This window comes from Schistocerca americana, chromosome 3 (genome assembly GCF_021461395.2).
Source record: "Schistocerca americana isolate TAMUIC-IGC-003095 chromosome 3, iqSchAmer2.1, whole genome shotgun sequence".
Classification (NCBI taxonomy): Eukaryota; Metazoa; Arthropoda; class Insecta; order Orthoptera; family Acrididae; genus Schistocerca; species Schistocerca americana.
The window spans coordinates 208719079-208743956 of record NC_060121.1 but is presented as its reverse complement, the minus strand read 5'-3'; the positions used below and the strand labels follow the sequence as shown (position 1 = coordinate 208743956).

The 24878-nt window shown below is 41.9% G+C and overlaps 2 protein-coding genes across 2 annotated transcripts in view; one reads left to right on the top strand and one right to left on the bottom strand.

The window, feature by feature from the left end:
• LOC124606951 (phosphoacetylglucosamine mutase) overlaps positions 1 to 12207 on the top strand; it is a 140203-nt gene extending 127996 nt beyond the window's left edge. The window contains exons 9-12 of the mRNA XM_047139073.1: positions 214 to 371; positions 11167 to 11344; positions 11857 to 11972; positions 12052 to 12207. Coding sequence (XP_046995029.1) covers positions 214 to 371; positions 11167 to 11344; positions 11857 to 11972; positions 12052 to 12163 — 564 coding nt within the window. The 3' untranslated portion in view covers positions 12164 to 12207. The remainder of the gene's footprint in view (positions 1 to 213; positions 372 to 11166; positions 11345 to 11856; positions 11973 to 12051) is intronic.
• A 1460-nt stretch (positions 12208 to 13667) lies between these two features.
• The window catches only part of LOC124605350 (probable isocitrate dehydrogenase [NAD] subunit beta, mitochondrial), a 70143-nt gene continuing 58932 nt past the window's right edge, over positions 13668 to 24878 (bottom strand). The window contains exons 8-9 of the mRNA XM_047136971.1: positions 13975 to 14130; positions 13668 to 13891 (exon numbers count right to left, since the gene is read on the bottom strand). Of these exons, the coding sequence (XP_046992927.1) occupies positions 13817 to 13891; positions 13975 to 14130 (231 nt within the window). The 3' untranslated portion in view covers positions 13668 to 13816. The remainder of the gene's footprint in view (positions 13892 to 13974; positions 14131 to 24878) is intronic.

Here is a 24878-nt window from a genome sequence, read left to right as displayed (position 1 = left end):
TAATTCCATGTGGCACTATTCACATCAGAATGCACACTGTTAAGAGCATTACTCTTACAATCTATCTGTATCAAGAGACTTTTTGTAATTAACAAACTTTCATGTAGAGATACGAAAGTTATTGTTATACAGTATAATACACCTAGTGCCACTGCAGACAGCACTGTGTTCCACATGACATTAAAATATTGTAAATTAAATATTTCCTTTCAGCATGTCCCAGTAGTATGTGTACCAACTGGTGTCAAACATCTGCATCACAAGGCGCAAGAATTTGATATTGGTGTATATTTTGAAGCCAATGGCCATGGGACTGTATTGTTTGGACAGAAAGCTGATGAGCTTATAATAAAGTCTGCTGCAGATTCTAGGTAATATATTTTGTTATATTCTGAAACAAGCTGAAACAAAAATCACAGTAGTCCAAATTACTGGATGTTCACAACTCACCTCACTTAATACTGGCTCTTGAAACTATAAAAGTAAGCTTTCGTGGGATAGTTGGCATTTATCTCCAAGCTCTGCCAGTTCAGGTTTTTTTTTTCTTCATATTTATGACAGTCTCTCTCAGGTTAAGTAAATGTGTGACTATTCATACTGCCCTTCTTTGTATACATTCAGTATCCTTTGTTGGCCCTATTTTACAATAGGTTGTATGAGTGTTTTGTAATTGATCTCCTTTCTAAACTGATTGCGTTTTCCCATCATCCTGCCAGTGACACGAATTCCCCCATTTGCTTTATGCCTCTGTGATCATTCCGTTTCATTCTTGGACAAAAAGATACACCCAGGTATTTGTATGAGTTGGCTGTCCCCAATTATGACTCATTATGTCGTAATTGAAGATATTTAGAGAACTGCAAGATTTTATATGTAATATGTTCTTTGTGTAATCTTTAAGCTTCCACGGATTACAACAGGACAATGCAGTGAAGTTAGAACTGATCTTTCATTGTAATTACAGTACAATCTTGCAAATAATTTACTATATTTAAGTACAGTTGTATTACTTTTAATAGAATGATTATAATTGTTAGGGAAGGGCTGGCTCTGGCTGTGGAGTGGCTTTAACAGAAAGCTGTGGGACGTGTTCTACAGTATCGCCGCAGGCACAGAGACAGGAATGCTTACTCAACAGGAACGTTGTTTATTACTTGACTCCTTCCATACAGTACTTTGACAGTAGTGGCCTATGTGCCAATTGTAACATCCCCAGCAGTATGCTGAGACAGCAGCAGCTGGTAGAGTACTGCTGGCACTCTGCGATGCTGGCAAGAAGTGTGCAAGGACCATGTCAAACCTGGGACACTCTGAGACTGGCTGGAGTGTCAAGCAGTGGCAAGAACATCAGGGCTAGCTGATGACTTGTAGATCAGCAGCTTTGGTTAGTCAGTTATGCTGTTTGATGTGGCTGGAGTAACTTAGCCATACATTTCACCAATGACTGGTGCAGAGGCTGTGCCAGTTGAATGCACAACACTGAAGGAATGATGTTACCAGCAGAGCTCCCTCCATCTGGGTATTTTAAGAAAGGAGGTGGGCTCCTGTCACATACTCAACAGTGGAAATGCCACACTGTGCTGTAGTCAGCCAATGACACAGAATGCTACATTGCAAGATACTGCACTTGCAATGTTGGGGCTCCTAGCTACATGTAGTGTGTGCAATAGCAAGTTCAGGATATTAATTTAGTTCTTTGGTTCATGTGTGGTTTTTCCATCTGAATAATTGTTGAAAAGTTCATTGTTACATACAGCTGTATTAATTTATTACACTACTAGTTTGTCATAACCAAATCATCTTCAACTGTGTTGCGACATCATAATCAGTTATGTGACAACCCATAACCAAAATCTCCATTCAATTATAAATCAGGAACAAATACAGCATATAGTAAATCTGTCACGATGTACATGACAATAATGATACAGCATTTGATCTTCAGTTGTGAATACACAATAATGTCCCATTCTACATGTCATTACATTTGATAACTAAAAATGTGATACTTATTTTATTATGATCTTAGATCAGTGCCTTGAACAAAAGTGATCAAGACTGAATAAAACAGCTTTCCTCCTCATGAGTAGTAGATGAAGAATGCTCTTAGATAGCTTATGTTTTACAGTCACTGAAGTTTGGTCTTAACTCTTAGATTTGTTACACTGCGGTATGATTCTAGCCATAATTGTCATTTATCCACACTCATATAATTGTGTGTACCATGCACTTAACTCGTGCAGATGTTTTCGATGTACACTGCAATCAAGTCATGATTGTGTATAGTGTTCCTGGAAAATAAGTATGCTGGAGACTGCTACTCTTGACCTAAATAAAAATCCCGTGCAACTCTCAACTATGTTTTTACTGGTGAAATCACTGAATGATGACTGGATATGGAAAATAGTACAACATTTGGTACAAAATTAAGTACAGAAAAGTAAAATTTACAACCTTTGACCTTTCAGAACTGTCACTAACTCTAAGAATTAAAACAAAGGAGAGTACTCCAGAATGAGATTTTCACTCTGCAGCGGAGTGTGCACTGATATGAAACTTCCTGGCAGATTAAAACTGTGTGCCGGACTGAGGCCCGAACTAGGGACCTTTGCCTTTCGCGGGCAAGTGCTCTGCCAACTGAGCTACCCAAGCACGACTCACGCCCTGATCTCACAGCTTTACTTCTGCCAGTACCTCGTCTCCTACCTTCCAAACTTTACAGAAGCTCTCCTGCGAACCTTGCAGAACTCAGTTGGCAGAGCATTTGCCTGCGAAAGGCAAGGGTCCCGAGTTCGAGTCTCAGGTCCGGCACACAGTTTTAATCTGCCAGGAAGTTTCATAGGAGAGTACTGTTTAGATTAGAATTTTACTTTCCAATCTGTTATTGGTTACTGTAAGTAGAGCTAGCATAACACACTAAGAGAATCCCCAGCTGTCAGGTACCTTGGTGTTACATGCAGCTTAACCCATTAGCACCGGAATTGATTTTTTCGTGATTTTTAAAATTTTTTTTTCGTTAGTATGTCTGTAAAAGGCATAAATGACACAACAGAGTTGTTTCAACGAAAGTCATTACCGCCATTAGTGAGATATTTGATGTTGCTATATGGCAACGCTAGGCGCCTTCACTACCTCAATTTATATGGATTACAACTTCAACTAAAATAAGTAGGTTATTGAAATTTCTTATTACATATACAAGTTTTGTGCAAATTTATTATTCAGTCTTCATCATACGATTGATACTTTATAACACAGTACAATTAATAATCAAAAATCAAACCTTGAACTCAGCATTATTTTACGTGAAAACAGTCAATACACAATCCCACATTACACTTTGAACACATTGTTCTCACAATAGATTTACAGTCCTTGTGTGCACACCTTTTATTCTTCTTTCCTTCTGTGTGCTGGACGAGGTGGTCAGTCTTATCAAACCTAATTGAATCTGATATGTGGCTGTCGGAACATGCCCTTGATGCAGATGGTCTCTCGGCTCCTTTTGGTAAAGCTTGGTGTCTTTGCAAGTACACTGCTGCTACTTCTCTCTTGATATAGTTTGGTTTCTTGCTTTATTATACAAAATCCAACTGTTTTGTATGGCGACATCTAACATTCAGGTACAATTGGATCTTGTGCAGTACGCATTTATGGTGCCGGTGGGTTACAGTGCTCATAATCAACACCGATCCTTCCGTTATTTGGCATCCTTTTCAGCATTAGCTCGTAGTTGACGAGAGGACAGGTTGTCTAATAATCTATAAAAATAAGAAATGAAATAGCAAATCATAATAAAGTCGGCATCAGTATACAAACAATTACAAACCAATGATAGGCATACTTACCCGACAACATGTTCATTTCCCGAATTTTCATCTATGTCTACATTCGGATCTGGGGACTCAACAAACACATCACCTTCAATATTGTCATTATAAAGAATCTCCAGCACCTCAACAAGCGAGAAACCTCTTCTAAAATCAAAAAGAGAAAATTCATCTTTTTACTGAGTACAAGCGCCTAGCATTGCCATATGGCAACACCGACGTTCAAATGGCCTAAACGAACGTAATTTATTTCACAGCAAGCAGTAACCTCCAAAGAATATATATTTGAGTATTTAAAGCACAACCATACTAAAAAAGCAAATTATATATCGTAAGTTACTGTGTAAATCATACTTACTCGAACTTATACTCCATTTTTCTTCATCACTCAGCAAACGACGACTTCCAACACTGCTTATGCTGCAGAATGTAAATGTATTGTTAAAAATGTTGCATTGTTGTGATCTTTACAGTCTTGCAGAACGGAATCCAGTGCTGCCAACACTCTCGCTTCCTTGATGTCGTGGAATCAACGATTTTAAAAAAGTGTTACAAACATTGCCATATGGCAACACACGTCACTAATGGGTTAATGCAAGTTTCCATGTCATCTGACATGGGTATCTGCCTTCTGTATGGAACAAGAAATATGGCTCAATAGGAATCAAAATAAAGTATTATTCATTCATTTACTCTTCAAATAACAGTTGATTTTCTGTTCAAAATACTTTCATTTGTGTTCATTAACATTTCTGTACCCTTGACCTACAATCTCCAAAATTACTTTTTCATCCACATGGTTTATTGGAGTTGACATGTTGAAAACAATTCCAGTAGAATTCTGACTGCACATGTGGCTTCTGAGGCAGTGGTGGTGGGGGCGGATGATTGTGTAAGTTTTCGTTGCCTGTGGAAATGTGACTTTAACCCTTGAACGGACACTCCTGTGTATAAAGTGCACCAACCACAAATAAGTCTGTTGTACTGTTCCATTGTTGCTGTGAGTCCATACCTATTTCTTCATCTGGCACATTGCTAACTTCTGCTGTCATACGTCCAATTGAGCAGCAGTAATATCAAACCAATGGAAAGCTAGGTGAGAAAAAAATGAAAGATCTGTGTAAGAAAATGACACAGATTCTGAGTTAGTTGCACAATCCCACAATGAGGCAGTTGTTTATGAGATAATTAGCAGTCAAATAAGTGGTTGGCTGTGGTCTGATGCATCTGCGCTATTTAAGGCTTCGAATGTGTCAATACTGTTGTGTTACACTGTAAGCAGCATCAGAGTGATATAATGAAAGTTTATCATTTTTAACTAAACTAAGATTTTGTTCCTACGTGTTCATCTTGGTAACAAAAACACAACTACTTTTTACATGTGTACAAATATGCTGTGAGACCTCTCGTGTTCCGCTCGAGGATTAATAAGTGTTGTGCAGTAGTAATGAGGGACCAAAGCTGATATACCTCAGCAGAATGCCTAAGTTTTCAATAATATTGTGGTGTCACCGCCAGACACCATACTTACTAGGTGGTAGCTTTTAAATCGGCTGCGGTCCGGTAGTATACGTCGGACCCGCGTGTCGCCACTGTCAGTGATCGCAGACCGAGCGCCACCACACGGCAGGTCTAGAGAGACGTACTAGCACTCGCCCCAGTTGTACAGCTGACGTAGCTAGCTGCAGTTCACTGACCAATACGCTCTCATTTGCCGAGACGATAGTTAGCATAGCCTTCAGCTAAGTCAATTGCTACGACCTAGCAAGGCGCCATCACCAAGTTATATTGAGATGATAATCCTGTATCAACAAGACCAATGTTCACCAATTGTGGATTAAAGTTAAGTATTCCAGCAGCTACGTACTTTTCTTTATAGCATTCATTACGTATCCTGTTTCAGACTTCACGCCAGCCTGCGTGAGTTTAAGCGCATGCCTTTCGGCTTCCTCTCATTGTGTCTAGGCTGTCTTGTCTAGACACAACAAATATGATTTTGTAAATGCAGTACAACAGCATACATTTCATTGTGTAGTCTCATCAATAACTTTTTAAGTTTCTCCTCCTTACAGTGATAGAAACAATGGACCTAAGCAACTCCACATAAGTTTCTGCATAAAATGAAACTGTTCACAGTACTCTAGAACAGAAGGGAACAATCCTAGCAGCAACAGATTTTGACTGCTTCCCTCCACTGGAAGTTCCCAAATTTGTATTGCAACTTATAGCTGAAGGAAGATAATTTATTAAAAACCCTGTTAGAAATAAGCAGAAATAGTGACAAATATTGTTCTGTGAGAAAACAAAACTAAAGTGTTGAAATACCATAAATGAAATAGTGGCTCCTGCTGTAAGATTTTTTATTTTGACGTACAAAGTAACAGAGATCACAGGAATAGATCTATATTCCTTAAAAGTAGGGTATTCAGTAATGATTACCAAAGAATACATTTGGCAATATGCTATTTCAGGTAGACTGTTATGGTAAATCACCAATCATCTCCCCCCCCCCCCCCTTACACACACACACACACACACACACACACACACACACACACACACACACACACACACACACCTACCTGCATGTTTATTTGGTGTTGTTACTTTCTTACTTTCACTCTCAATTTGTTTACATTCTACCAAAACTTCCATACTATATTTATTCATTATTAGATATGACATAACATTTCTCAGGTAAACAACTCTCAAATCATGCTTCCGCAGCTCGAATCTGTCTTACTTACATGGTAAGTACAAATGTAAAGATTTCTGTGCATCTCAGGTTATGAGATCTTAAAAATTATCTTAATAATAAAACTATGAAGCAGCTTGATGAGCAAATCAGAACAAAACATTCTTTTACTTTTAAGGTGACAGTAGACACACTTTATTGGAGCTGCACACAATAAAAACACTTGTCACAAGACACAGTCCACAGATCAGTGTCGAAATAATAGTTGGTACCAATCATTTCCCACTCAGAAACCAGTCTGTAGACAATGCCTGTCACTATAACAACCACTTTTCCAAATCATCTTTTTTCTTATTGTTCAATCTCCTTCCCAGTTTCCAATTCTTCTGTTATTTACCTTTTAACTCATTTCTTGAGCCCATTTTTCTGTTTCCATGGTGCTGATTCACCAAAAGTAGTATTTTTTTCATCCGCGAAAACTTTGAAATTCTCAGATTTAGTCTTTTGCTGCCTTGGTGAAGTCGGAGAAATCTCCCTTTTCATCACTGTTGTCAAAAACGGTCTTCTGTGACGAACATTACATAAAACTCTGACACGGTCTAAGGGAACCTCACACTTCTCAGCAGGTTGAGGTTGTTTTTCAGGTAGCATAATGTTCTGGTTGGATTCCCCTTTGACTCACAGTTTTTTCTTGAGTTGAGAACAGTTCCTTCACAGCTTTTCTTTACCATGTCCATAATAGCGCTACACTGCACTAAACAAACATTTTATTAATAAACAAACATTTCCTACACCATGGAATCGTAAACTCAAACTAACAGCAATGGCTAATGTGGCAGTTCTGGGCCTCTGGCACATGACTCAGATGCATTCTTGTGGCAATTATTCAAACCACTTCCACAGTAAATATCAGGTAGCCCAGATTTACTGTATTTACTCGAATCTAAGCCGCACCTGAAAAATGAGACTCGAAATCAAGGAAAAAAAAATTTCCCGAATCTAAGCCATACCTGAAATTTGAGACTCGAAATTCAAGGGGAGAGAAAAGTTTTAGGCCGAACCTCCTAATCGAAACAAAGTTGGTCCATTGTAATATGAGACACAATTTAGATCGAATGAATGACGATACAGCTACAGTAGTTTGGTTCGAGTCATAAGCTTAACAGTTAAGCTTTACCAGGTAGCCATTGCTATGTGTCAGGCGCTCTGTCTGTATTTATACGGGTACCCTTCCTTTTTCACATGCTTCGTCTGGTTTGAATTGATTGCTTATTTTTCTTTGATCTGATAAGTGCCATTCTCTTTGTTATAGGTGTTTATGTCACTCTAAGCTGAAAATGCATTATTGTACTGTGTCTTGCATTGCTTGTCGCATTTTGATAATGAGTGTTTTCGACCTGTCGCTGCTGGCGGCATGTCTTGCTTTTGTGCGCGCTACCGCCGCTTCCAATAAAAGAGGAAAAAAAAAAAAAAAAAAAGGAATCGTCTCATTAGCGAAACAATGGCAAGAGACTGCTATTTGTTGTTACTCACACTGCTGCTTTCTTTGATAATAATCAACAAGAACCAAATAATAGACTGCATGTGATAGAAGAAAATCTTGTTTGAAAATCTTTGCACACGCCTCTTTAGTACATTACATTCTGGACAGAAATTAGAGTCATCTTAGATTTAAAAATCTAGTCAGTTGTCGTGCTTCATTTCTGACTGTATCACTATTCGGCGTAAGAATAATACGAATATAAACATGGCATTTGTATATTCTTCCGCGTTTGCTGTTGTCTCATTCTAGTTTTGTAGTTTATTAGGCAGACAGGATTTAATTGAGATAGCAGCAAACACCAAAGAATACATGGCAAAATGTTTATATTCGTATTAATATGGTGAAGAGAATACTGCATGTGATTCACAATTCATAAAAGTTCCTATTAGCAACCATCTCTTGTCACAAGTAGGAGAAAATTCAGAACGTAGAGTTGCCCATATTGACAAACATCCCAAACAGTCTTGCCAGTCAGATTTTCATAGCATATTGAAAGGCTGCTACATTCGAAGATGAACAATACGGAATTTGTATTTACTTCGTTGGATAATGTATGAAAAAGCAGTGGTCGAAACTCGGGGCGGAGAAAAAATTTCGTCTCCAATCTTAATTGTTTTGGCGCCAGTGTTTATCTTTGTGCCTGCAAAACATGCCTCTGTAGCGCTACATATATTCGAGGGCAGAAGTTAATTGTGGTGGCACCTACCAACATTTTACAGAATTTCCGCTTACTTTGCACTCGATTCTAAGCCGCAGGCTGTTTTTTGGATTACAAAAACGGGAAAAAAAGTGCGGCTTAGATTCAAGTAAATACGGTAACTGAGTAGTGTTAGGCGCGATGCCCACATTTTGATTAAACGATATTTTTTTCATTTGTGGCACTTAGAATGGATTTCATTTTCAGTCTACAGTTGATAAAATGATGAGCTTACTACACGAATTTCGGAGAATGCTCTCATTGCTTCAGAATCCCGATTTAACTAGATACTGCTTTCATCAGTAGATGGCTAAGTCTGTCCTCTGAAGAGTGAAGCAAGTCAGGAAATATGTCCTGACTAAAAACTGTCAATATTTGTAATTGGTTAGGGAGTGCTTATGTTGTTTCACGTAAGAAACGCAATTTGCTTTATGCCGTTTTTTATCATTCCAGTATAAAAATGGTACACCCAAGTATTTGTGTGAGTCAACTGTTCCCAATTGAGACTCATTATATATTAAAACTGCAAGATTCTACATTTCTTAACATTTGGAATCTTATCAGGATCCGACCATATATCTATACAGCTTTGAGTATTAACTTTACACTCCTTCAGCTCGTAAGTAGTGCCAGAGGTAGTAACATGTTCATTGTGAAACTTTTGAGCTTCCAAGGATTACAACAGGACAATGCAGTGAAGTTAGAACTGATCTTGCATTGAAATTACAATACAATTTTACAACAAATTTACTGTATTAAGAAAAACAGTTTCCATCAAATATTTTGAGTTCATTTAAGTCAAATAAATATGGATAAAATGTAGTCTTCAACTTTCATTGCTTGTAACATTCCAAATATCACACTGGTAAAATTCTGAGTTTATTGATGCAACTATAGTTTTAAATGATACTAGATTGTCACATAACTAATGTACATTCAGTTGAGATAACAGGCAATAGAACTATTTTCAGACAAAACAATATACAGGGCTATTACAAATGATTGAAGCGATTTCATAAATTCACTGTAGCTCCATTCATTGACATGGTCACGACACATTACAGATACGTAGAAAAACTCAGTTTTGTTCGGCTGAAGCCGCACTTCAGGTTTCTGCCGCCAGAGCGCTCGAGAGCGCAGTGAGACAAGATGGCGACAGGAGCTGAGAAAGCGTATGTCGTGCTTGAAATGCACTCACATCAGTCAGTCATAACAGTGCAACGACACTTCAGGACTAAGTTCAACAAAGATCCACCAACTGCTAACTCCATTCGGCGATGGTATGCGCAGTTTAAAGCTTCTGGATGCCTCTGTAAGGGGAAATCAACGGGTCAGCCTGCAGTGAGCGAAGAAACGGTTGAACGCGTGCGGCAAGTTTCACGCGTAACCCGCGGAAGTCAACGAATAAAGCAAGCAGGGAGCTAAACATACCACAGCCGACGGTTTATAAAATCTTACGGAAAAGGCTAAAGCAGAAGCCTTACCGTTTACAATTGCTACAAGCCCTGACACCCGATGACAAAGTCAAACGCTTTGAATTTTCGGCGCGGTTGCAACAGCTCATGGAAGAGGATGCGTTCAGTGCGAAACTTGTTTTCAGTGATGAAGCAACATTTTTTCTTAGTGGTGAAGTGAACAGACACAATGTGCAAATCTGGGCGGTAGAGAATCCTCACGCATTCGTGCAGCAAATTCGCCAAAAGTTAACGTGTTTTGTGCAATCTCACGGTTTAAAGTTTACGGCCCCTTTTTCTTCTGCGAAAAAAACGTTACAGGACACGTATATCTGGACATGCTGGAAAATTGGCTCATGCCACAACTGGAGACTGACAGCGCCGACTTCATCTTTCAACAGGATGGTGCTCCACCGCACTTCCATCATGATGTTCGGCATTTCTTAAACAGGAGATTGGAAAACCGATGGATCGGTCGTGGTGGAGATCATGATCAGCAATTCATGTCATGGCCTCCACGCTCTCCCGACTTAACCCCATGCGATTTCTTTCTGTGGGGTTATGTGAAAGATTCAGTCCTCCTCTACCAAGAAACGTGCCAGAACTGCGAGCTCGCATCAACGATGCTTTCGAACTCATTGATGGGGACATGCTGCGCCGAGTGTGGGAGGAACTTGATTATTGGCTTGATGTCTGCCGAATAACTAAAGGGGCACATATCGAACATTTGTGAATGCCTAAAAAAACTTTTTGAGTTTTTGTATGTGTGTGCAAAGCATTGTGAAAATATCTCAAATAATAAAGTTATTGTAGAGCTGTGAAATTGCTTCAATCATTTGTAATAACCCTGTAGTATGTGGACTTTACATGAAGTTACTGAAAGGACATCAAAACATTCACAGCACTGTTAAACAGCTTTTGATTCCATGTATATATTCATGTTTTAGTAATGATGCTGCACAGCAACTCCTTGCAACCATGAAACTAATCAATCAAGCAACTGGAGATGCACTATCTGACCTCCTGCTAGTAGAGGCTGTGCTAAGTGCACGTGGATGGTCTGTTATGGACTGGGCTGCAGCCTATACAGATTTGCCTAACAAGCTACTCAAGGTCACTGTCAAGGTGAGAAATATTTATTACCTGTTGTCCATTAATGATTTAAACTTCATGTGAGTAAATTAGTAAAGCAAACAGAAGATATAACTGTGGGAAGGACATATCACCCTTCTAAGCATTTGGTAGTGAATGCCATTTATAGTTACTCAAGTAAAACTTACTTGCCTCTGCAGTCTAAAAGTTACAGTAAAAAATTTACCCAATGAAATACTAAGTCATGAATTGCAGCAGTACAAACGACAGCTGTGATAATTTTTGACATTTCCACTGAGACAGACATATGTAAAAAGCACCTTTAGCAATAACATGTCAAGTCAGTTCTCAACGTTTGAAAATACAATTTTCTGAACACAAAAGTTGGCCTATGTTTAACATCAGATCAAATTTTGGTCCCCCTTCACCTACTACAGCAACTTTTGAGTTAAGGATTGATTTGTCATGCTAGTTTTTCTACAAGGAACACACTATATACACTCTTTTGAGGCAAGGTTACATTGTGTTTGGTCTGTTTTTAATAGGATCGTAATTTAATTAAGACTGCTGATGCTGAGCGGAAATGTGTATCACCTTTGGGTCTTCAAGACAGAGTGGATCAGCTTGTATCTCAGTACCCCAGTGGAAGGGCTTTCATTCGGTGAGTATAACTTAATAGTTGTTAATTTTGGGAGTCCATACTGTTTCTGATTTTCAGTGTTTTTGTGAATTACTTGCAGGCCTTCTGGCACAGAGGATGTTGTCCGTGTTTATGCTGAGGCTGATACTAGAGAACATTGTGATGAACTGGCTCAAAAAGTGGCTGAAGCTGTTTCAGAGTTCACAGTTTGAATGTAATGAATCAGAATATTGTGGAATAAAATTCTGAATATCAATTGTGTAGCTTCCTTTTCCTGATGTGAAAGATCAGTGTTAAGTAACATTAAAAATGTTATGCAGTCAAACACCTGTTTTACATTTTCATGTGGTCCAGGCTTAAAAAACACAAAATTGAGGAAATGATTAAAATTCTCAGTCCTCTCCAATAATTTGTATAAAATTTAAGTGAAAGAAATTAAATGTACAGTACAATGTTTAAGCAATAATTTTTGGTAATGCATTTCATTACATGCTGTTACAGCAAAAATTGAAACTGGTGTCTGGGTAAAAGGTAATAGGGCTATTTACCAACTTGCTACGACCACAAATTACATATTCAAAACACACATTTGAGAGATCATCCTTTTTGCTCCCCAGAAAAAAAGCAAAAACTGATGAACACGTTAAATTAAACCAAAAACATCACTGCAGCTAAGTGGTTAAAGCATAAATGTGGACATTTGCTTAATGGCAAACTTTGTTATTGTTTAACCCTTTTAGTGCCAAATACGATCAGATCGTTACCGGCATTTTTCGCCGAAAATCTGGATCACGATCAGATCGTATTTGGCACTAAAAGGGTTAATGCTTTCCTTATGAGCTGCACTTAATATGCTCACAATTCACACCAGAACCTTATTAGAAGTTGGCTCAGTGAATTTCTGTCACTACGTAAGTTTGAAAGCAAGCTCAGATGCTACAGTTCTGCTTCATGCACTATCACTGCTGCCAATTTTTACAATCTAGTGTATGGATCAAAATATGTGTGTAGTTGCTGCAACTGTATCATGTCAAATTTGAACAGGAAAGTCTTTAAAATGTGCTATTGCAAAACCCTTGTTCTATTTCTGTCTGACATCTCTATCATAGCACATCATCTGCATGAAAAGTATATTTCCAACACTTCAGAAAATGCTTTTATCCCTACCTGCACTCCAGTCATTGAAGGACCCCTCTGCACATCCAAGGGCAAGAGCTCATTTTGTGTGTTGGTAGCACTGGCTATTGGGTGAGTTCACTAGCTAGAAATGGACTACGTTTCCTCTATTACGAGCGAGCATATTCTTCGAGACTTGGTCTTCATTAATATTGTTGCTGAATACATTACATAGGAAATAAATGCAAAAAGGCGAGACTGAGTTTAAGTGACACAAGAAAAGATGGTGGCTGGGCTCCTTCACCACATACCAGCGTGTGTCAACTGTTTCTCTGTTACCTGACAGTAGTTTTATCCTGATTGCATGGTGAAGCTAAATGTTGGCAACACCAATTGTTGATTATGCCAGCATTTCCCCATCTCCAAAACAGCCTAAAATATTTCCTTAACTCTGTCACCACTTGTGTTACTTGTTTACTCCCATCAAATGTCAATAGCAAGAAGTGTAAAATTGGGGAATTTTTAGCATTGATCTTATTGGTTTTTTCACAGGAGGCTACAAATTTATGGTGTAGAATCATGAAAAATGTAAAATCTGAGTTCCACTGTAGTTAACATTTTCAGTTTTTAATCACAAACTAACATTTACAAAAGCATGGGGACAGACAACTTTGACCCCTAATTTACATGCAGGTAACAGGTACAATTTCAAATAAATAATTATATACACACACAAGTCACAGCACTATTCAGCCTAAGTTTGCAATCACAGCATAAGTGAATTCATTTGTTGTTGACTGGCCACCAATATCCTTTGTTTTTACCTGAAATTAGGAACAAGGAAATGTTAGTATATCACATTTATTAGAATTAAATACATCAATTAAATAAACTATTACAGTAATACCTTGCCATCTTGGAGTACATGGTTAACTGCATTACGTATCATTTCACTGTATGTATGAAGATTAACATGACTCAACATCTTTGCCGCGCATAACAACATTGCTGTGGGATTTGCAACATTTTTGCCCACTGCTTCAGAAAAAGTGTGCCTTGCACCCTGGAAAATTCAAAATAACAACAAATATTACATCTCTGGTTCTTTACTTACACATTCACAGTTACTGGGATCCAATATCTGGTCTACCCTGAGGGCAATCACGTTGGAAAACAATATTAATGAACTTTAGACTAAAGATAATTTTTAATGAGGTAAGTTACATTTCTTTCTACAGCCAAACAAACAGAAGATTATATACTGGTACCGATATGTGGATGACATCATTTGCTTGATTGATGAAACAGACACCCGAATAAAACAATTACACAGTTCATCCAAAAATAAAATTCACCATTGAGACAGAAAAGGAAATGAAACGTAATTTCTTAGACGTCACCATATACAGAATCAACAACAAACATAAGTTTGGAATTTTCAGGAAACCTACAGCCACAAGTACATCAACTCCAACCAACCCTAAGCACAAAAACTCAAGTATGCTACATAGGCACAACAGAACTCCACTGGACAAACTCAACTAAACACGATACACCGAATTGCCAAAGATAATGGGTACAACACACAAATGATAAACTTAACAACCAATTAAAGGAGAACAAACCACAAACAAATCATCAGCCACAACAGATAACCAAGAACACAAACTACAGACAAACAACCTACAAAGAGGACAGCATGCACATACTAACATACAGTAACAAAAACGTCCATAGGGTGGGAAATATACAGAAGAAACAAGGGCTACAAATATCATTCCGCACAAATAACACCATACAGAAAAATCTAAGCACTTAGAACACCTCAGGAGAAAAATTCTCCAAAGCAGGAATCTATCAGTTAACTTTTAGTTCACCTTAGATCCCTAAGAAGTGATAGTACACACTCCACTTTTTCAGATCATCTAATACAAGAAAACAACCACCCAAATAACATGGAGACTGATCTTAAGATCCTCAGAGGAAGCAAGTCTCTATCAAAAAATCACAAGAGAGGAGAACCAGCACATGCAATAATACAAGGAAAGAGAGCCCTGAATGAAAACACAAAACTATGCAACAAAACACTGTTTGGAACACTCAATGAACTATACAAAGACACCTCCGCACGTAAAACATAACATTCAAACAGCCTAAAAAAGGAAAAACCTTTTGTTTTCTCGGTTCCCTCCCCACCCTTTTTCCAGCTCTCTACAAGAACAATGATGAACAACTGAGCAGCAGAAACAACATAACATCTCTCACAGAGAATGGTGTCAGAAGTGTCTGCTCATATCATGTTTTGCAACATTTTGTTTAAGTGCATGTGAAGTCAACTAATGAGCACAAACTGTGTAGGAACGGTACACTGAATAGCCACTGATTGATACACCAACCAGACAGGCAACAGGACGAAAATACGTAAGTACATAAACGCACATATCCTCTACCCATGAAACAGTTCTTGATAAATATGCATTAATTTTCTTCATGGCTAGTTTGCAGACGACATGCTGTCACAAAAATTACGAAAAAGAGCACAAAAAAGTGTATAATAATGCAGCTCATTTAGCGATTTAATTTTAAGGTGAGCGTCTAAACGAAACAAAGCAAAGCAAAGCAAAGCAAAGCAAATTGCACATATAGCAATTATTAGGCCTACAACAGTTGAATTATTATAAATTTCATATTATACTTTACAAATCTGACCCACAGAAGGACACGTGTTGAAACATGTCTGGGTAAATACAAAAATAAACAAATTGTGCTTGCATAAGGCTGATTTCCAAAACAACCCATTATTATATCGAGAAGTTTGCCTTCTTTGCAGCAGTCTTCTACCTTTTCCCATCCCTCCCTCCTTTCTCCTCCTGCTCACTTCGACGAACGCAATCCCAATCTCTCCGTTCGAAATCAACTGACATGGAGAGAATATCTGCCAACATCTTATTAAAGCATTCTGTGAGACCATTCATCTGTGGATGGTATACAATTTTTATCCTGTAGGTAATGTTGGAACATGAAATTACCTCACACTATTCTTTCCTACAACCAGAGATCATCCTACGAGGTTCTCTGTGCTTCAAAGTGATGTCCTCTACAAGAAATATTGCAATTTCCAGAGCTTTGGAAATCAGCACAACTTTGGTGACAGAGTACAGTGCGAAGTAGTTAGCTGGGACCATTATCCACTGATTTCTGTTTGTTAACTTCAGAAATGTGACCAAGAAGTCGATTACAATTCAATGAAATGGTGCTGCTGTAGGCAGAATTGGTACCCCAGATGTAAATGTGACATACGAATCCATTGCTTGCATTCCTTACAGTGGCTAATGACCAGTATAAACCTGGCCAGAGTCCCAGGTGGCCACATGTTCGAGCACCATGAAATAACTTCACGGCAGCTGGTTGTAGATGAGCTGCGATACTGAGCAATCACTTCCATCCATGTGTTCTTCTAAACAATGTTCTGTATATTTATTGGAATTCTCCTTTGGTCATTTCCTCATTCTTACTGAAAGACTTCAATGATTTTCAGCATTGCTGGATCTTCTCTCTGTTCAGCAGCAATGTCATTTAATGCAGTGAGCTGAGATTTCATGTACGCTGCTGTATTTCTCGAATGGATTCCTTGAAAGGTAGTCAGTGTCCTTGTGTTTGTGTCTGCTTCCATATACCATTCTGATGCTGAATTCCTGAAGCCTCAGAGCCACTTGGAACACCTACATCGATTAGAAGTAGATTTGGACTACGTAACTATGTATCTGTTGTTATGAAGTGTTTGTACTTTGTTAGTTGAGGTCATTGATGTGTGACAGGAAATTTAAAGTTCACAATGTATATAGGGAAAAAGTTAAATGATGTGTAAAATAATGAAATTTTATAGTATATGTATGTTCACAAAGAAAAATTTGTATATTGGAAGTTGGTTCATGCTTAGGGAACATGTATTGTGAAATGTAAAAGATAAGGGAAGCCCCTCCGCAACGAAAGTGGCTTGGCGCAATGTAAAAGATGGTTTTGGTGGTCGATCTGGGCTGCTCCTTGGTGGGAACAGTACGCAATCAGTGTCTAGCCATTGTACGGTACACGTGCGAACCATGGATGAAGGGTGTCAGACGGATGCCATACTCCTTGACTTCTGGAAAATGTTTGACTCGGTGCCCCATTGCAAACTCCTGACTAAGGTACAAGCATATGGGATTGATTCCCAAATATGTGAGTGGCTCGAAGACTTCTTAGGTAATAGAACCCAGTATGTTGCCCTCGATGGTGAGTGTTCATCGGAGGCGAGGGTATCATCTGGAGTGCCCCAGGGAAGTGTGGTAGGTCCGCTGTTGTTTTCTATCTACATAATTGATCTCTTGGATAGGGTGGATAGCAATGTGCGGCTGTTTGCTGATGATGCTGTGGTGTACGGGAAGGTGTCGTCGTTGAGTGACTGTAGGAGGATACAAGATGACTTGGACAGGGTTTGTGATTGGTGTAAAGAATACTCCATTAGTAGTGTAGTGCTTGACAGTCATGTCGATTAAATATTTGGGTGTAACATTGCAGAGTGATATGAAGTGGGACAAGCATGTAATGGCAGTTGTGGGGAAGGCGGATAGTCGTCTTCAGTTCACTGGTAGAATTTTGGGATGATGTGGTTCATCTGTAAAGGAGACTGCTTATAAAACACTAATATGACATATTCTTGAGTACTGCTCAAGCATTTGGGATCCCTATCAGGTCAGATTGAAGGAAGACATATAAGCAATTCAGAGGCGGGCTGCTATATTTGTTACTGGTAGGTATGATCATCATGCGAATGTTACGGAAATGCTTCAGGAACTCGGGTGGGAGTCTCTGGAAAAAAGGAGGCATTCTTTTCGTGAATCGCTACTGGGAAATTTAGAGAACCAGTATTTGAGGCTGACTGCGGTACAATTTTACTGCCGCCAACTTATTTTATCTTTGTGGTCTTTCCGTGATATATAAGAGAGATTAGGGCTCGTACAGAGGCATATAGGCAGTCATTTTTCCCTCGTTCTGTTTGGGAGTGGAACAGGGAGAGAATATGCTAGTTGTGGTACGAGGTACCTCCGCCACGCACCGTATGGTATTGCGGAGTATGTATGTAGATGTAGACATCGAAGGTTGTTTGGATTGGAGAAGGGACCAAACCATGCGGTCACCAGTCCCTCTGACCTTCGAATCACTAAAACTGATAAAATCTCACACTATAAGAGGGAACTACAATGGCCATAAAATTACAAATTATTGACAGAGAAGGAAGGAAGAAGAAGAGAGGAGAGAAAGAAAGTGACTAATGACAGAGGCATGAAGGATGAACCACATGTAGATGAGATAGACACTCAAGATAAAACAGACCCCATAAAGAAAGGAGTGGGAAGGCACAGGGTAGGGGTGAACCACCAAGCCCAGTCGAAGCCAGTCCAATCAGGGGGAAGGGGAGAGCAAGATGGCCTCCTCTACCCATCAATAAGGTTGAAGGTCCCACCCTTAAATAAAGTGATAAAAACCCTCATCATGAAGACATTGTAAAACTAGATCAGCTACTGAGGCATTGTCAGCTAACGCCAGGGGTAGCGAGTCAGGAAAGCTAAAAGTCCGCCGCAGGGCGGCTAAGTCGGGAAGCCCAGTAAGAGGTTAACCACAGTGTCAACATTGACCCACAACGACAGAGAGGGGGGGTCCTCACGATAGAGGAGATAACCATCAGTCAGCCAAGTATGGCCGATGTGAAGCCGGCAAAGGACGACAGAGGCTTTACGAAAGGCTGTAAGGAGGACCGCCACGTAGCTGTAGAATCCTTTATTGCCCTGAGCTTGTTCGGCGAAGAAAGAGAGTGCCATTCTGCATTTCAAAGTCCCAAAACCTGACAATGTAATGCCGAGTAAATGTCTATTTCCGAAATGCCATTAGCAAGACATGGCCCATTAATAGCCAATTTACCCAGTCGATCGGCAAGTTCATTGCCAAGGATCCCAACATGGCCTGGGGTCCAGATGAAAACCACTGAGCATCCACATTGATCAAGGAGAGAAAGGGTGTCCTGGATAGCTATGACCAATGGGTGGCGAGGACAGCACTGGATGATAGCATGCAAACTGCTCACTACAGATAATGAAGGACAGTCCTGAGCAGAAACGGACATTGTCCAGTGCGTGCAAGATGACCACCAATTCTGCAGCAAAAACACTACAGCCATCTGGCAAGGAACGAAGTTCTGTGTGTGTCACATAGGTGTAAGCATAAGCAGTGTGACCATCAACCATGGAGCCATCAGTACAAATCACTTCGGAACCCTGGAATGAACTGAGGAGACAGTAGAATTGGTGGCGATTGACCTCCGGAGGGACAGAATCCTCTGAATTGATGGAGAGATCAAGACAGAGCTGTGGCCGAGAGACGCACCACGGAGGGGTACGTGCATCAACGGAGAAAAGTGGTGGAGCTCAGAAAAGAGTGACCAAATGCGGACAGCCATGGTAAACCCACGTGAGAAGGCTAATCACAGGGTTAGTCCGGAAGGCACCAGTCACAAGTCGGAACCCACAATGGTGGGTGGGATCTAGTATCTGCAATGTCGAAGGTGATGCAGAACCATAGACAGGGCGCCCGTGGTCTAAACAAGACTGGACCAGCACTTTTTGCAATCGCAGGAGAATAGAGTGGTCTGCACCCCAGGTGGTACTGCACAGACATCCAAGAACACTGAGATGTAACCAACACGTGCTCTTCAGCTGGCGAAGATGAGGGAGCCATGTCAACAGTGCATCAAAGACCAGATCCAAAAAACGATGGGTGTCCACTACCTTGAGGGATTAGCTATCAAGGAATAGTCCGGATGGAGATATGCTGTACAGCTATAGCAGGAACGCATGACACACTACTTGGCCACCAAAAATTGAAAGCCATGGGAGAGAGCCCAAGACTGCGCCTGGTAGATTGCCCCCCTGTGGACAGCGTTCTGTAGCGCCCATGATGGGAGGAAGCGACGTATATAAGAAAATCATCAGCATACAAAGGGGAGGGAGGGGGGGGGGGGGGACATTGTCGGCCCAGCAGCTGCCACCAGTCCATTAGTGGCGACGAGAAAGAGAGGGACGCTCAGCATGGAACCCTGTGGAACCCCATTTTCTTGCCGATGGGAAGTGCTGTAAGAGGAACCAACTTGGACACAGAAAGAGTGACAAGAAAAAGTTACGAATAAAATTGGGCAGAGCGCCACAAAGGCCCCAGTTGTGAAGTGTGGTGAGGATGCGGTGGCGTCTTATGCTTTATTCAGGTCAAAGAAAACTGCAATGAGGTGTTGTCAATGGGCAAAAGCCGACTGGATAGCAGACTCCAGGTGGACTGTTATCCACCGTAAATCGGCCACAGCGAAAACCACCTTGAGTCGATGACAAATGGTTGCGGGATTCAAGGATCCAAACCAGCAGCCGACTCACCAGGCATTCAAGGAGCTCGCAGAGAGTGTTGATAAGGCTAATTGGATGGTATCTATCCAACTGAAGAGGTGGCTTCCCAGGTTTCAACACTGGAATAACAATGCTTTCCTGCCATTTGGTAGGAAATACCCCCTCGCTCCACAGGGGGGTTGAGAAGGGTCAGTATACGACGGAGGCCAGCCACCGCTAAGTGTTGGAGCATTTGGTTATGTATCTGATCTGGTCCAGGAGCCATGTTGGGACAGAGGGTGAGGGCGCTGGCGGATTCCCACTCGCAAAATTTGGTATTATATGGCTCCAAGCAGCAAGAAACGAAAGACAAAGGCAGTCATTATGAGCGCTCTTTAAAGAGGAACATGGATGGATACTGAGTCGATGCAGAGGCTTGGGCAAAGTGTTGAGCGAAATGCTCTGTGACAAAGTTTGGACAGGTAAGGACAACACCATGCACAGAAATTCCTGCAACACCGGTAGGACGATGATGGCCAAAAACTCGCCCGAGTTTCGTCCGAACCTGTGAAGAGGGACTGTGCTGTCCTATGTCAGCCACATATCATTCCCAGCAACTCTGTTTCTAAAATTTGATTTGGTAATGGGCCCGGGCGCGAAATCGTTTAAAGACCAGAAGGAGAGCAGTAGAATGGTGCCACTTGAAGCGTTTAAGAACACGGTGGTGGTCTTTGATGGCCACAGCAATTTCTGGAGTCCACCAAGGGACCGTCTTCCGACGGGGGGAACCAGAGGAAGAAGGAATGGCTGAAACAGCTGTGGCAACAATGGCGGCAGTCAAAGTCTGTGTAGACTGATCAATACTACTGTGCGGTAGCATAGGGAGATGGTAGCAGAGGAGAAGGCATCTCAATCAGCTTTAGAGAAGGCCCACCTGGGAGGGTGATGGAGCGAGATATACTGAAGGAAGGTCAAAACAATTGAGTAATGATCACTGCCACATAAGTCATCGTGGAAACCCACTGAATGGAGGGAAAAAGGCCAGGACCGCAAATGGAAAGGTCAATGGCAGAGAAAGTTCCGCGTGCCACACTAAAGTGTGTGGGAGTACCAATGTTTACGAGACAGAGATCAAGCCCTGCCAGAACAGCTTCAACTGTCCTGCCCAGGGCAGTAGTCGTGTGACTACCCCAAAGAGGGTTGTGGGCATTAAAGTCCCCTAGAAGCAAGAAGGGAGAAGGGAGATGTTGAAGAAGGGTGGTTAGGGCAAGGGATGCGGGTGGCCTGTCAGGCAGGATATAGAGACTACAGATTGTGGTTAGAGTGGCCAAATGGACCCTGACAGCAACTGCTTCCAGAGTGGTATGGAGGGCAACCCATTTACTAACAATGTCCTTGCAGACCTAGGTGCAAACACCACCAGAAGCCTGCAAGGGGCCAATTTAGTTCCGACAAAGCGTGGAACCCACGAATGGTGGGTGAGTAAGAATTGACAAAATGGGTCTCCTGGAGAGCAATGCAAGCAGCAGAGTAGGAGGAAAGAAGGGGCTGAAATTCTGGGAGGTGACGCAAATAGCCATTATAATTCCACTGGAGGATTCTCAAGCTGGAGTCCAAATGGGAAGCAAATGGACCGAAGCTGGTCACGCCGCTGAGTCGCCATCCATCACCAATGAGGATCGGGTAATGTCCATATACGAGGGGTTAGACACTGTTGGTTCATTGGCTGGAGGAGGGAAAGTCAGCACATCAGGGGGGTACTGGAGGGACCTTGCCCTTGTTCTTGTGTTTCTGCTTCTTCTCTTGCGAAGGGAGTGAAGGGCAGACTGCAGCGAGGTTGGGCACAGAATTACGCCTGGCAATCTTGGCGCCCACCAGCCGCGGAGTACGCGTGCAGCCCATGTGGAGCTGCAGATCGCCTTTCAGGGGAGTGCTGGGAAGGGGAGTTCTGGGAGGGAGCTCCAGTAGCGGTGGCTCCCAAAGAAGGGGAGCACTTCTGCAGTGGGGGAGGAGTAGCAGCACCCGAAGGGGTGGGTATTATGGGTACTGATGTGGAGGGGGAGTGGGAGATTGAGGAAAGGGCGAATGGGGCGGGGCTGGGCAGAGGAGGAGGTAGCATGGGGAATGGATGTAACTGAAGCAAAAGTAAAAGTTATAGGCACGCGATGGAGCTGGTCATACTTTCGACAAGCCTCGGTGTAGGTAAGTCGATCTAAGGTCTTGTACTGGCGGGGGAGCACAGGCACTCCCGTCACGGAGGGGGCGCCCATAGTCACCGCAGAGGGGGGTCATTGGTGCAGCGGGAATACACGAGTCCAAACTGTAAGAATTTAAAGCATCTCATCGGTGGTGGACTGTAAGGTTTTACATCACCTTTACCTTCACCGGGAGGGGATCCCCCTCGAAGGCCAGGATAAAGGCACCTGTATTGCTCTCGCCATCTGTCCTGGTAGAAACCAGGTACCGAGGGAAAGGGTTAAGCCCAGACCGGTGAGCTTGACCCTCTTCCCAAGGGGTGATCAGGGAGGGGAAGGCCGTAAGATCAGAAGGAGTGTTATGTATTCTATTACTCTTAGAGACAGTCATAGAACGGCCAGCATTTTTTTTTTTTTTTTTTGGCACAAAACTGCTACGGTCGTTAGCGCCCGGTCTGTGGCTTCGGGAAAGGTAAAAAAATAAACCAAATTGGATATCAGCAGCAATGGAAGCAAAACTCGAAAAGTGGGAAAACTGAAGGAAAGCTTAGAAAACCACTATAGAAGGGGGGGGGGGGGGGTGTTGTTTTCCCCAAAAAGAGCTTCAAATGACCGACATCATCTCACTGACACTAATAAACTCGAGAACGCCATCGGCTGAGCGCGTGTCATCTGCTAAAATGGAAGAGAGATCAGGCGACAGCTGTAGATGAGTGTGTAGCGGAGTAAAATAGGGGCACTCAAGGTGTCTTACCGTTCACAGTTGAGAGCAATGGGGACTAAGCGCAGAAGAATCGCCACTTAAAAGATGTCGATGGCTAAAAAGGGAGTACCGTATCCGGAGTCTAGTTAAAATTACCTCCTCCCGGCGAGAGGTCCAAGCACAGGAAGAGCTATCACATCCCGTAATTAAGTCTTGGGAAGTGTAGACCAATGTGCGTGCCATAAAAGAGCAACACGACGACATAAAATAATCTTTAGATCGGCGAAGGGAACCATGCGAACAGCAGGCTGAAGAAGGGAGATTGCAGCCTTGGCCGCTATATCGGCCACCTCTTTTCCATGGATACCAACGTGTCCAGGGATCGAGAGGAATGCCACAGAGATGCCCCCCAAGTGGAGGCAGTCCTGAATCTGGGGGACAGGGTAGAGAGCTTGGAGAGTGAGGAGAGAGCTGAGAGAATTTAAGCATATAACATACTGTATCCGCTGACGGTGACGGATGTATTGGAAAGCCTGGAGAACAGTGTAAAGCTCCGCAGTAAAAGCCGAACACTGGTCACAAAGCCGAAATCGATTAGGGGTGTCGCCAATAATATAGGCACTCCCAACACCAAATGATGTTTTTGAGCTGTCAGTGTAAATAAATATGTCATCCTTCACTTGTGCGCATAGAGCAGCAAATGCCTGATGATAAACGAGAGAAGGGGTACCATCCTTGGGAAGCTAACAAAGGTCACGGAGCATGCAGGTCCGGGGACAGAGCCAAGGCGGTGCCGTACCCCCAGTTGTCAAGAAAGTTTTAGGAAAGTGGAAAGAAAGAGAACGTAGCAGTTGACGGAAGCTGACTCCCGGTGGTGGTAGAGTGGAAGGGCGGCCTGCATACCCTAAATCCAAGGTGGTGTCGAAAAGAAGGTCATGGACCGGATTAGCAGGCATGGAAGACAGATGGCTAGCATAATCACTCAGGAGGACAGCTCGCCGATTGGACCACGGAGGGTCAGCAGTCTCGGAATACAGGCTTTCCACAGGGCTGGAGTAAAAAGCCCCAGACGCTAAATCTAAATGCAATCCACGGTGGTGGGCAGAGTCGAGTCGCTGAAGAATAGATGGCCGAGTAGAGGAGTAAACTATGCTTTCATAGTCCAATTTCGAGCGCACTAAGGTGTGATGAAGGCAGAGAAGGACCACTCGGTTCGCTCCCCAGGAGGTACCACTCAGAACATGGAGGGTGTTGATGGATCGCAGACAGCGAACCGAGAGATAGGAAATGTGGGAGGACCAGCACAGTTTTCTGTCAAACATAAGACCCAGGAATTAAGCAACGTCTGCGAACGGAAGGTCTACAGGGCCTAGATGTAGGGAAGGCAGAAGAAACTCAGTTTGATGCCAAAAATTGACACAAATGGTCTTACTGGGAGAAAAGCGGAAGAGTGGAGGTGATCAAGACACCCTTGAAGAAGTCGTTCAAGAAGGCTGGTCCATTGAGA